The following is a 13,553-nucleotide window of genomic DNA, read 5'->3' as shown; positions in this document are numbered from 1 at the left end:
CACCTGGCTTGTTTTTTTTTTTTTTTTTTTTAATTGAAGCCCACTTTATCATAAAATGTACCATGTAGTACTTTCAAGAAAACTTATGCGGTTGTGGCACAGAGCTTTGAACAGTGCTCTTTTCTCTTGGAACGAGGGTCCTTTTGGAAGAAAGAATTCCTTACTATAGCCTTGCCAGTACCTTACACATATATAGATGCACGTGTACCCCAACCATCTTGGACATGACATGGCAGTTTGGAAACCTTGGTTGCAAGTAATATAAACCTCAACTCGGCCTACTTTAAACAGTAAAGAAAATGATTAATTAGTTCAGTGGCTGAAAAACCCAGCATAAAATTATGCGTTGGGTCCAATTGAATCAGCATTCTAGCTCCTTTCTCCTGATTATCTTAGCTCTCCCTTCCTCCTTAGGCTGACCTTGTGTTCAGAATGGGGTAAAATACCTGCCTTGATCCTAAGATTCAGATTCATGTTCATCCCCCACATGGTCTAGAAGAAAAGAGAAGCTCTCCAGGTAGCATCCACAAGGAGCAAGTGTCTTTGTCAAAAGTCCCAGGGAGGGTCTTGCATATCATTGCCCCAGACTGCGGGTAGGCTTGTCCCTCAACCAACCAGCAAATGAGATGTGCTAATGGGCATAGACTAATCAGAGCCCACCCCCAAGTTGGGTTGTTGCAGGCTCCCCAGAAGCACAGGGGCTGCCTGGAGCACGGCTTCTGTTCCCCTGAGGAATGCAGAATGGATACCAGGGGCCCACACCCCAAGTAGCCCAAGTACCCCAGTCTTGGAGTGCAAGGTGACTTGGTTTGGCCACCGCTTCCATCGGACTTCCATGTATCCTGCAGATTTGTTGGCCTCTTTCAAGCGCAAATGCTTATTTTCAGCTCAATGTTAACATTTTTTCTGGCAGCCCAGGTTCAGTGGGCTTCTCTTCCAAAGAGCAGCCCTGAGCAGCTGAGTCTGCACACCACGCAAGCATCCGTTTCTTCTTTTGCCAAATACAAAGAGAATGTTTGCTCTGTCTGGAGAGAACTTTCTGAGGTCTCTGGGTGTATCCAGAGATTTAATAGGAATTTTAAATGTTGTCACATTCCGGGAAGGAAGGAAGGGTTGTTCGTTCAAATAAGAAAGATAAATGTTCGGGCCTGCAATCTCCATTTAGTCCATCTGAGACCCTGGATTTATATTTTACAAGACAGAAGGACTTTGTACAAATTTTGTGTACCAAGATTTGGCTCACCACAGAAAATGTCAGTTTAAATAAATGTGACAGCTTTAAAGAGGAGTCAAGTGATTCGTGCAACAGGAAAATAATGGGTTTGCCAGGTCAGGAGCACACCTGTCTTTGTCAGGGGTGGACCCCCCACTCTCAACCTTGACACACCCATCATGTTGTTCTCAGGGTTAAGAAAGTGCAGTCACGTTCCTAAGCAGGTAACAAACGCTCCAAGTTACTGAAAAGAAACAAGAAAGCATGCTAAGAAACATTCATACCTGTTTATGTTTTTTCCTAGATTTTGCCTTTCTTGTAGACCCGGGTATGTAAACATTTACCAATGTGCATTTTTTGAAATGGTAATTTCAATATTTTAGTGCCAGTGTGAGGCCACTGAAATACTGTATATATATCTTCATCTATTCTGATGGAATCATTGGTGTGATTCTAGAAATCTGGGTTAAATTCTGAGATTCTTTTAAACTGTTTCAAACTTCAAAAAAAAAATTCCACTCTAATCTCTCTACTTAATACACAGTAGCCAGAAGAATAGATTCTTTTTTCTTAAACATTTCTCTAGTAGAGGTTAAACCATTCTAATACCCATGAAGATTGAATAACTTCAAAACTCACCTACACTGTATCGCCAAGACTCCCATCTGTTAAAGACAAACCTCTCAGTTGGGTTACCAATTACATTCCAATTTTACATTTCATTTGAGAATCTCTCCATACTCCAGCTCAGTCATCCAGCGTATTCTAGGGGCTGAGCAAGGTTCAGAGGGTTAAACACAAGTTTGTATAAAATTCATCCTTAATAAAGGCTGTACTTAGAAGAGCTGGGGAGCGGGGAGAGTGGGTAGGGAAAAAATAACACTCTATATCCAATGTAAAGCTCAGTTCACTAGCAGTTCAATTCTGCTGGCATCAGAAAAAAAGATTCCATTTTAACATTCTTAGTGAAGCAATATCCAATGCGGCCAACGGGGAAGTCAGCAGAGTAAAGGCAACATGCAGATTTTTGCCAAAGTAAGAGATTTGGGAATTCTGACTCTGAAAGCCTTAAACTCGATTTAACCATGTGAAGAGATAATCTAGGGCCTCAACAGCTCTTTTCCTAGAGCAAAGTGGAGGCAGGGTTGTGGGGGGTGGGGTGGTTTAGAGGGAAGAAGGGGGAACAATGGAGATAGAGGGATGCCTGAATTCAACACTACCTTTGACTAAGCTTCCTCCTTCCCTCCAGCCCTCACTTTCAATACTGTATCCTACACGGCCTGTTAAGAGTGCCCTCTTGTGTTTGGACATGGTAACATTTTCATTTCTCAGCAGACAGTCTAGCGACAGCATCCATAAAACATATAATGGCACTTTTATTTTTTTATATCCACACTAGATTCAGAGCCTAGACCTCAAATTCAGGCACAGGTAGGCTAGGATTCCAGACTGCCCTCAGGTGCCAAAAAATAAAGGAGAAAGAAACAGTCACTTGCTCCCAAATTTCCTAAACAAACTATAAAATAGCAGGTGTGCTAAGTCACTCAGTTGTGTCTGACTCTTTGCAATCCTACAGATTGTAGCCCATCAGGCTTCTCTGTCCATGGAGTTTTCTGGGCAAGAATACTGGAGTGGGTAGCTATTCACTCCTCCAGGGGATCTTCCTGACCCAGGGATCGAATGCAGGTCTCCCACATTGCAGGCAGATTCTTTACCATCTGAGCCACCGGGTAAGCCCATATCATAGTGAAAGATAATAATAATAAAATATAATAATCACTCAATGACTTAATACTTTGCTTTAGCATTTTCCAGAAAGTACTGAGCCATCTTGACTGATCTAATTTGGTGAGAAAAAATAGGAAGTTGCTAGCCAGGGTTTCATTTGAGGCACAATTTTAATACTATTCATTGCAAACTATTCAAAGAAATTTTTGTTTTTCATACTTTTGCTTTTCCCAGCAAAGCTTTATAAATCCTAAAGAAGTTTTCTGTCCATTCTTAGTCTCCAAGAACCAGGTCCTTGATCCTTGGAGGCAGATTAGCCCAAACCAGAGTTTAATTTCATTATAGCAGCCCCTCAGGCAAAGACACTCCAGCATGGACTAAGTCATGCTGTCAGAGAAACACACAAGGTTCTCACTAATTCTTTCTGGTGACTGATTCTCAGAAGTCCCCTTATTTGTGAACTCTGCTTCTTCCTACAGCTCAGAAGCATTTTCAGTGTTACTATTAACTTCAAGTTTCAGAGCAGAAATAACCAAACACAGTTTTTATAGAATACATAAATTTAATGGTAAATTTGTCTACTGTATTTGCCTGAGAGAGTGCATAGATTTCTGGCAAAAAAAAAAAAAAAAAAAAATGCATTTTAGAACCATGATTGCAACCATGACCAAAGACACTTCTATAGAAAATAAGTTTAAAAAAGACTTCCTGTCAAGGACAGAAAACTACTCTATTTTTAACTTAAGTTTGAGTTAGATTTACCTCTTCCTAGTCTTTTGGGAGAACACATACTTTTCGTAAATTACCATTAAGCTGGCCAATAACACCATCACTCTCTGCTAGTGCCGGCACATAGTGGTGGGTTAGTCACTTAGTCGTGTCCAACTCTTGCGACACCATGGACTGTTGACCACCAGGCTCCTCTGTCCATGGGATTCTCCAGACAAGAATACTGGAGTGGGTTGCCATTTCCTCCTCCAGCGGATCTTCCCAACCCAGGGATCGAACCCGGTCTACTCCATCTGCAGGCAGATTCTTTACCATCTGAGCGACAAGGGAAGACCTGGCACATAGTAGGTACTCAATAAATACAAGGAAGAGAGAGCAACTATGAAAGAATGACCAACTCTAATGTGCTAGAGAATTCTGGAATGTAAATGACTTGTGCAAAATAATCCAGTCTGTCAATTCTGGAGAAGATGGGAAGAGAGCAGCAGCTGAAGTCCCAGGCCTGGGGCCAGGCTATCTGGATTCATATCTGGGTCCCACCACCTCCTGGCTGTGTCAATGTGGACACATTTCTCCACCGGTAAATGGGACTAATAACCATACCTACCTTGAAGGGTTGCTACACGGATTGAATAAGTTAATATTTGCAAAGTACTTGGAAATAATGCCTGGCATTACTCAGTAACCACAGAGTAATTTGAATGGAGACGCTTTATAAATTTATATGGGGAAGCTTTATAGAGCGAAAAATGTATGTATATATGAAGTTATAAATAGTAATGGGCGTAGCTACTAAAGAAAACAGGAATAGCAGACACTGGGATGGTTATTTACTGTTAGAGCTTGAGGCAGACAAAAGGATCAAGGTGGTGAGCGCTTGCTCACCACCACCACCCACCAGCCCTGCTCCCGAGGCTGAGATTCTGACCGTGTTGGGGAGGGTATGGCTACGGCTCCAGTAGAAGTCAAGAAGCTCCCTGAAGTGCTAACAAGAGAGAAGCTCCCCACAGGGCACCGGAGAACCAGAAACTTCCCCCGGACAGGCTGGTCGACTCACCAGGGGTCCAAGCCCAGGGATGCTGCCGAATTCACCGGGAATCCTGCTGGACACCAGCCAGGAAGCTTCCTGCAGGAAGTATTGTTGAATTAGCTGTGGAGCCAGCAAGGAGACCTGTGGGACTGGAAGCTGCTGTTGCTGAAACGTGGGCCCGTGGGTTTCCCACCCCCCAGCTGAGCACTCGTTGCAGGAACAAGAACACAGGGACACTCGCGGAACAAAGCCTCCTCTTCCTTCAGGGTCCCTCCAGTGGCAAAGTCAGCTGGCTAAAGGGAAGTGCTTATGGGGCCCAGCTCTAGGATCACAAACAGGACAAGGAAGAGTAGATGTGAAATCAAGAGGCAGAGAGTTGATACCTGGTATACCCTTAAAAGGGCTTACCAGCTCAGCTGGTAAAGAATCCGCCTGCAATGCAGGAGACCCCAGTTTGACTCCTGGGTCAAGAAGATCCACTGGAGAAGGGACAGGCTACCCACTCCAGTATTCTTGCCTGGAGAATTCCATGGATAGAGGAGCCTGGCGGGCTACAGTCCACGGGGTCGCAGAGTCGGACACGACTGAGCGACTAGGCACAGCACACACATCCCCTTAGAAGGCACTGCAGGAGCGCCTGATACACGTCTCATAGCTGCGGGACACGCAGGTGCTCTAAGTCACCTAGCTCATCTCTGGAGGCAATGTCAAGCTTCTATAAGAAGAGGCCTAGAATAGAGCTGAAAGGCCTGCATGTGACATGCATGCGAATCCTGCTAGATGCAACGCAGTTTACCAAACCCTTCTGGGCTTCAGTTTCCCCATCTGAAAAATGGAGATAATAAGACACCTACATCATAGGGTTGGTGTATTCAATTAAGTTAACATATAAAGGGCTTACGAGGATGCATCTTAGTTTTTATTAGATATTAATAGTTGCTTGGTTATAACAGCAAACAAAAATGTCTCTAATATTATACTAAAGCCAGAAATGTGAGAACAGGATCGAATTTTTTGATTGGCAGGCCTGGGACAGCCTTCCTTTATTATTCTCCCCTTCAATTCCCATGGCTCCATTCCTGCCAGTGTTTGACAGCTCTAAAATTCCCTTACTCATCCACACCTCCCAATTAGGAGAGGCAGCTACCAGTATTTTGCTCAGGTTAAGTTATTCACCTATTGCAATGGTTCTCAACTTGGGGTAATCAGTTTTGCGTCCACCCTCCAAGCCCAGGAGACATCTGGCAAATTCTGAGAACATTTTGATCGTCACAACTGGGGCAGGGTGCTGCTCAACACCCCAATGCACAGTACAGTCGTCCTCAATAAAGAATTATCCAGTCCAAAAATGGCAACAGTGTCACAGCTGAAAACCCCGATCTGGAGGTTCCAAGGGCTCTGGAGAAAGAAAACAGAAACAGCAGATGAGCAAGGACATCCTGCCTTGTTCCTCCAGCTGCGCTGGGTTCCCACTTGGTTCAGCCCATGTTACCAAATCCAGTCCGTCTGGCCCACAGCTGGAATCTCAATGTACACTCTCTGATGTCTTTGGGCTATTCATGGCATCTACATAGAAGCTGGATTCCCACATCTTCCAAACCCAGAAATTAGAGCATAAGTTCTTGAAAGAAGTGCTACTGAAGCAGAATGTCCAAATTTTTAAGAAACCTTGGCAGAAAGAAGCAATGTTCGTCTTCTTCCAACTTTAGCAAATACATGACCTTTTTCTTTCCATAAAGTGCTCTCTGTTTAAAATGTTTCGCTTCTAGGTTTCAGGCCTTCAAATTTATTCCTGTAGCTGAACAAAATTTTACTAAGGTAATGAAAGTTCTAGGGTAAAAGAAGGGAAAGTATGAGAAGCAACATTATAAAATGAAAAGCTGTTAAATAAACAAGTAGGACAGGATACTGGCTGACAGTTACTGTAAAATTCTGTTTGTCTTAGCCACAGCTTGCATCAGGAAGTGTCTAGCCAGCAAATCTAAAATGCGTATTGGCTGTCTGAGGCAACACATGTGAACAAAGAAAAATTAGCTTTTCTGTAACAACGTAAACCATGTGTAGCTCACAAGGCTGACAGAACTATAAGTGAAAACGGTCCCTTTGAGGCTTCACCACCAACCAAATTCCGTGCATATAAAATTCTGAAAACAGCTGGAAACCAATCTTTTTTGTTTCTGTGAGTTATTCATGATGTTTCCTTTCCTGACTGTACTACAGACTTGGAATCCTGCAATTGATTTCATCTGATTGAAAACTGCAGCCCTCAACAAAGAATCACTCATCCACTCTTCACTGGCTGAGGAATTCAGCAACTTGTTGACAGTTTTTGAGGGAGAGTTTCAGCATATGGAAGAATGACAGTATTTTCCATAATTAAAAAGTTCCTGGCTAACTTAGGAATACACATATGTAAATCATTTAAAAATATTTTTCACTTGCTATAGCAGAAGCTCTTTCCCTTCATTTTATTAAGTTCATACTTTCTACTTAGCTTCTAACCAACATCCTACCAAATGTCGATTAAAGCTATTCAAAGGGACTGAAAGTATAAATAGGGCAACCCTTTACAAGGCACCTCACATTCACAGAAAGGTTCTCATTTTTCCCTTCACAGCACAATTTAATACCACAAGTCTATGTGCACATTCGAAATGCTATTTAAATAAAAATTCCTGTATGAACGACTTATCAGGGAAGGCCAAATATGCTTGTATATCAATTCCTTCTTTAGAAATCAAGGTATGGTTGATAATAATTATACTGTGTTTAACCATAGACTTCGAAGTGAATCAACAATTTTTCCAATGTTAGTACCTGCTAAGGAAGCAACAGGATTCAGGCTGTGAATGAAAATTGCATCAGCAATTCTAGTAGGGGCAGGAAGGCAGGAGGGGAGGGGCCAGGCTGCTTTTTTCCTTTCTCAGAAGTCAGGCAGCATCTGTCTGACCTCTCTGGGGTCTCATAAGCCACATCTCTAAATTACTTTAAACAACTTGACAAGCTATGGAACTGTAATGATCATTACTAACGGTAACTGTGGTCATTAACAACAATCATCAAATTAAGGGACTTTCACAAGCATCTCCTTTGTTCGACAAGATAAATTTTGCAAGGTCAGAAATCAGTGTCTGCACCCCAGGAAGACTGCTACCAAATACATTTTATAAAATAATTGGGGTAGAAGAGGGGGTGGGGAGGGGTGTCAGCAACATACTAGAGGCCTACTGGGTACCAGGCATTCCAAGTGCAGAGGTGGCAGAGTCCCCTAGGAGAAGACAGCCATGTGAAGTTAGTTACATCTAGCTTTTCCTTTGGTCAGTGATGCTGTGTCAGTCTGTGAAAATCAGATTATGAAGCTAAAATGTGTGCTGGGCGTAGCACAACACAGTCTTAACTTTGTTAACTTCATCTTCCTGATCTTTAAAGGACTAGGAAAGGCTAACCTTCATTATGTTGTTTTGAAACTAAAAAGCAAAATAAACACGATGAAATAAAATATACGAAAATATAAACTATAACATAAGGCAATATTGAAACAAAAACTTGGTATTTAAAAATACAAATGAAACAACTGTTCCAGTAGATGCCTACTGTCAGCCTCAGGCTATCCACTGCATAACTAACCATAACTAATGATCTTTTTTATAAAAAAAGATAATGAACAATACTTAAATACCCTACTCACCATTCAGAATTTCTATTGTGTCCTTTGACCCAACAATTGCACAAAACTACTTTTCCAAAGTAATGATACTGAATTACTATTTTATAAAGCATTCTTTCATTTAAAAAATTTTTATTTTCCAGGAAGGGCCATGGGTTATGATGAGCTGCCAACTCGTATGTTTGCAGAGTCTGGTATTAGGAAAAATGTTTCTTCATGCAAAATGAACACACTACCACCCCCCTCAATCACACCAAAATAAAGTAATTTTCAAGTTCCAGGAGCTTTTTGATTCCTGATATTTATAAGAGAAAGTTTGTACCTTTCCACTTTAGCTGTGCCATGGCCAGTAGTTATCAAAAACTCTCCTCTTATAAAGGCCAAATGTGCTCAATAGATGTCCCTTAAACTACTTGATGCAAAGACAGACAGGCTGTCAACTGAATCAACCATGATTAACTTTCAACATGTTTCCTTTCCAGACAAATGTTTACTATGTATAAAATACACATCTATTACTATAAAATCTTTTTATATGAGTCAGCAATTCAAAATGTCATCGATCAAGCAATACCAATAATATCCTAAACGAAAATACTTAAAACTCACTATGGTCTTTAATTTTCAGAAGACCTGGATTTTAAGTGATAGTATTTTTCAAGGTGACTGCATATTTTATATATTCCCCAGGGGACTATCATTCATGAATCTTTAAATATTCACTTTTTCTACCCAAATAAACCACTTATTTTAAAAAGCTGATGGTACTCAGATAGCTATCCAAGTTGGTTTAACTATTTCATACACTAACTATACAATAAAGCAATTTTGTGAGCAGAAACAGATATAAATGAACAAACTTTCAAACTACTAAAGGGCTCCAGGACTTAGAAATAAGTACAGTTACAGAAAAATATCACTTTTTATGGAAAGGTTTTGCTTTATTTAATAGAAAGCAATGTTTTGAGTATATTTACTTTAGTCTTTTAAACCAATGCAAGTACAATGATAAGCACTGAGTAAAAAGTACCCTGCTTTATGAACTTATTTTTAACACACTGAAGACATACTGCTCACTAAACATAGAAATATGTGATCCAATTACAAAACATAACATGTATGTGCAAACACATACAACTGAACTGTGAAAAAATAGAAGATTAATCAAAATACTGTTTTAAAATATTAAATTCAAATTATGTGGAAATTCTATGCATAAAAACCATATTGTATAATCAGAGTAACTCTTTAATAGTCATTTCTGGAAAAAAATACTAACTTTAGTTTAAAAGTTCAGTTTTTTTTTCTTTTTCAAAGTACTTTCAAAACTTCACGATCCAAATGAAAATAAAATACTTGTAACAATTCAGTCCAAAAACACGTTATATAATTCTAAACCCAAGAAATTTTCCTGTGATGTATAAAATAAATCTGCTAAGGGAAAAGAGTAAGGAAAGCCAATCCAGGAAAGAAAACTGTTCCATTAAGTGAGAGTCAAAGTGTGATCTCAAATTACTTTTTTTTTTCCCTCCCCATCATTTCTTTCCATGTTACCTCTTGAGTCTGAGAGTCACCTACAGGGAGTTCACCTTGATCTACATTTTCTCTCAAATCTTCCCCATCTGGCAGGTAGCACAGGGAAGCACTAAATCACCCTCTCTATTTCACCGACAGGAAGAGCAGAGCTCAAATTTCACTTTTACCTCTCCGCTGCAATAAGTAACATCAAATAAGTGCCTAAAATCTATAATTATTTCAGCAACAAAGTAGACGTCCTAAGGTTTGACTTTGCCCAGCTGTTTTGTTGCCTTAATACCAATTAAACGTAAAAAAAAAAAAAAACACTACACATTAAAAAACCTGAAATTAAAACTGTCCCTTGACAAATAATTTAAACGTTGGGAAAATGAGAAGTAAACATAGGCCCAACCACTTACAGTCTCCCTCCTCCATTCCTACTTCACACTGATCATCCTAAATAGAAACGTAAGTGTTCACCTGGACAGTATGGGGAAAGAGAGCTGCTTATTTGTGTTAATGGGCTGGAAGCTTGGAGAGGCAAACGGGACATCCCGAGTCCCCGTTTCCATCACTCGGTCTGGTCCTGCCCGTTCCCGGTCCACGCGCCCCGCGGGCTGAGGGCGTCAGGGGGCGGATCCGGGGGACCCGCCGGCCTGGGTGTGGTGCAGGCAGGCAGTGGAGACCCGGCGGCGCACAGGGGAGTCCGTTTCAGCTTGATCACTCGGTGCGGGGTGGCTGTCTTGTCCGAGAGCAGAACCTTAGCCGGAGGTAGGTGCGCGGCCCCGTTCTCAGCAGCCCCAGGCCCCTGTGCAGCCTGGGGATGCCCGGGCAGCCCGGTCCCCACCAGCGTTGGCGCTTTCGACTGGGCAGAGCGCCGAGCCGCCCTTCCTCCTGCAGCCAGGGTTGCCGTTGCCCGGGGCCAGGGTTGGGGGGCACTGGCCGGAGACACCCTGACGGAAGCAGAGTTCTTGACCTTAATTTGGGTGCTGGTGGAAGGACCCAAAAATCGGACTGGCTTAGGTCCGGTCTTACAGTTCGCGCCTTCTTCTTCCTCGTCATTGACTGCTATTAGTCGCCTGTAAATACAGAAGTGGGTCCTGTCAGCATTTACAGGTTTAATAGCTAATGAAAACGTCTCCAAAGTTTACCTTCAAGGTGAACAAAAAGGTTTTTGTCAAGAATTTGAGTCAAGAGGTTTAGCGGTATCAACCTACCTACCTCATCTCTCATTGCCCACCAAGGTCAATAAATAAATTAGCAAAGTTGCAAAAGATTGTTTCAATTTAAATACGCTCTTTTAAACTCGTGCATAATGTTAATACCAACGATAAGTTAAAATCTGAAGTGTTAACACTAGAATTATACAACACGTCACTTGTTCTCACAAAGCCTGATGCAATCCAGAGGATAACCAGGAGTGTCCCAAGTTGTTTTTCCCAGAAAAGCAGCTGCAAGAGATTTACTAAGGAAAAAAAAGGGTTTCACAAATAAACTTGAGAAATGCTAAGTGCGTATTTTATTCTATTGAAGTTTTAAACTCTATGTTAACAAAGATTCTATAGTAAAGACACCTGTTCAGCTTTGTTGACTCCGTTTACCAAGCATTCTGTAATGTAACCTTTGGCACCCAATAAAATTAGCATGCTACTGAACACATTCTGGGAACTGCTAGACTAGTAAAACCCACGGTACAGTTAGATGCTTTTCGAATTCGAGAAGTATTGGACAAACCTTCAAAGATCCCTGAATGGAGTTACCATTCACTGTAAAAAGCCTAAAGTGGGAACATCGGTGGACAGGTGATTGTTTCATCTACTGTACAGAAATCAACACAGAGAATCAACTAAAATGAAAAAACTGAGGAAAATGTTTCAAATGAGAGAACAAGATGAAACCTCACCAAAAGACATTAGAGAAACATAAAGTAATTTGGCTGATAAGGAGTTCAATAATGGTCATAAATATGGTCACCGAACTGGGAGAAGAATGAATAAACACAGTGAAAAACTTCAACAAAGATATGAAAAATATAAGGAAATCACAGAGCTGAAGAATACTATAACTGAACTGTAGAATATACTACAGGGGTTCAACAGCAGGCCAGATGAAGCAGAAGAAAGAATCACTCAACTCAAAGGCAGGGCAGTGGAATTCACCCAATCAGATCAGCAGAAAGAAAAAGAATGAAAAACTTGAAGATAGCTGTATATTGTCACCCTGCTTATTTAACTTATAGCAGAGGACATCATGAGAAACGCTGGGCTGGAAGAAGCACAAGCTGGAATCAAGATTGCTGGGAGAAATATCAATAACCTCAGATATGCAGATGACACCACCCTTATGGCAGAAAGTGAAGAGGAACTAAAGAGCCTCGAGATGAAAGTGAAAGAGGAGAGTGAAAAAGTTGGCTTAAGGCTCAACATTCGGAAAACTAAGATCATGGCATCCGGTCCCACCACTTCATGGCAAATAGATGGGGAAACAGTGGACATAGTGGCTGATTTTCTTTTTTGGGCTCCAAAATCACTGCAGATGGTGACTGCAGCCATGAAATTAAAAGACGCTTGCTCCTTGGAAGAAAAGTTATGACCAACCTAGACAGCATATTAAAAAGCAGAGACATTGCCAACACAGGTCCATCTAGTCAAGGCTATGGTTTTTCCAATAGTCTTGTATGGATGTGAGAGTTGGACTGTGAAGAAAGCTGAGCACCGAAAAATTGATGCTTTTGAACTGTGGTGTTGGAGAAGACTCTTGAGAGTCCCTCAGACTGCAAGGAGATCCAACCAGGCCATCCTAAAGGAGATCAGTCCTGGGTGTTCACTGGAAGGATTGATGTTGAAGCTGAAACTCCAATACTTTGGCCACCTGATGTAAAGAGCTGACTCACTGGAAAAGACCCTGATGCTGGGAGGGGTTGGGGGCAGGAGAAGGGGATGACAGAGGATGAGATGGCTGGATGGCATCACCGACTCGATGGACATGAGTTTGGGTAAACTCCGGGAGTTGGTGATGGACAGGGAGGCCTGGCGTGCTGCACTCCATGGGGTCGCAAAGAGTTGGACACAACTGAGCGACTGAACTGAACTGAAACCAGCCTTACATGAAATGTTAAAGGGACTTCTTTAAGCTTAAAAGAAAGGGCACTAATTAGTAACAAGAACACATATGAAAGAATAAATCTTACTGGGAAGGTAAATATGTAGTAAAGGTAGTATATTAATCACTTAAAGCTGATATAAAGGTTAAAAGTCAAAAGTAATAAAAATAACTATGATTAAAATAATCAGTTAAGAAACAGTATAAAAATATGACATCAAAAACATAAAACATGGCATGGGATAGTACAAATATTGAGATTTATGGTTTGATAACTTTCTTTAGTGGTACGATTTAAGTTATCAAACCATAAAGGAAGAGAGCAAGATAAGAAACGAACAGAGAGCAACTACAAAAACAGCCAGAAAACAATTAACAAAATGGAAATAAGTACATGTGTGCTCAGTCTGACTGAGTTACGTTCCGACTCTTTGTGACCCCATGGACTGTAGCCTGCCAGGCTCCTCTGTCTATGGAATTTTCCAGGCAAGAATACTGGAGCAGGTTGCCATTTCCTACTTCAGGGGAATTAAGTACATAAATACCTATCAATAATTACTTTAAGT

At 41.3% G+C, this 13,553-nt stretch overlaps 1 protein-coding gene across 4 annotated transcripts in view; it reads right to left on the bottom strand.

Moving 5' to 3' along the window:
• Positions 1 to 5,597: 5,597 nt before the first annotated feature.
• Positions 5,598 to 13,553, bottom strand: part of KCTD18 (potassium channel tetramerization domain containing 18) — a 31,505-nt gene continuing 23,549 nt past the window's right edge. For 3 of the 4 annotated variants that reach the window (XM_061149051.1, XM_061149050.1, XM_061149053.1), the window contains one exon: positions 9,284 to 10,964. In XM_061149051.1, coding sequence (XP_061005034.1) covers positions 10,457 to 10,964 — 508 coding nt within the window. In that variant the 3' untranslated portion in view covers positions 9,284 to 10,456. Of the gene's footprint in view, positions 6,099 to 9,283; positions 10,965 to 13,553 lie in introns of those variants that run through there. The other variant, XR_009693884.1, reaches the window with a different exon arrangement.

Source organism: Dama dama, chromosome 8 (genome assembly GCF_033118175.1).
Source record: "Dama dama isolate Ldn47 chromosome 8, ASM3311817v1, whole genome shotgun sequence".
Taxonomy (NCBI): domain Eukaryota; kingdom Metazoa; phylum Chordata; class Mammalia; order Artiodactyla; family Cervidae; genus Dama; species Dama dama.
Note: the sequence above shows the minus strand (reverse complement) of the source record. Positions and strands in the feature narration are given on the sequence as shown.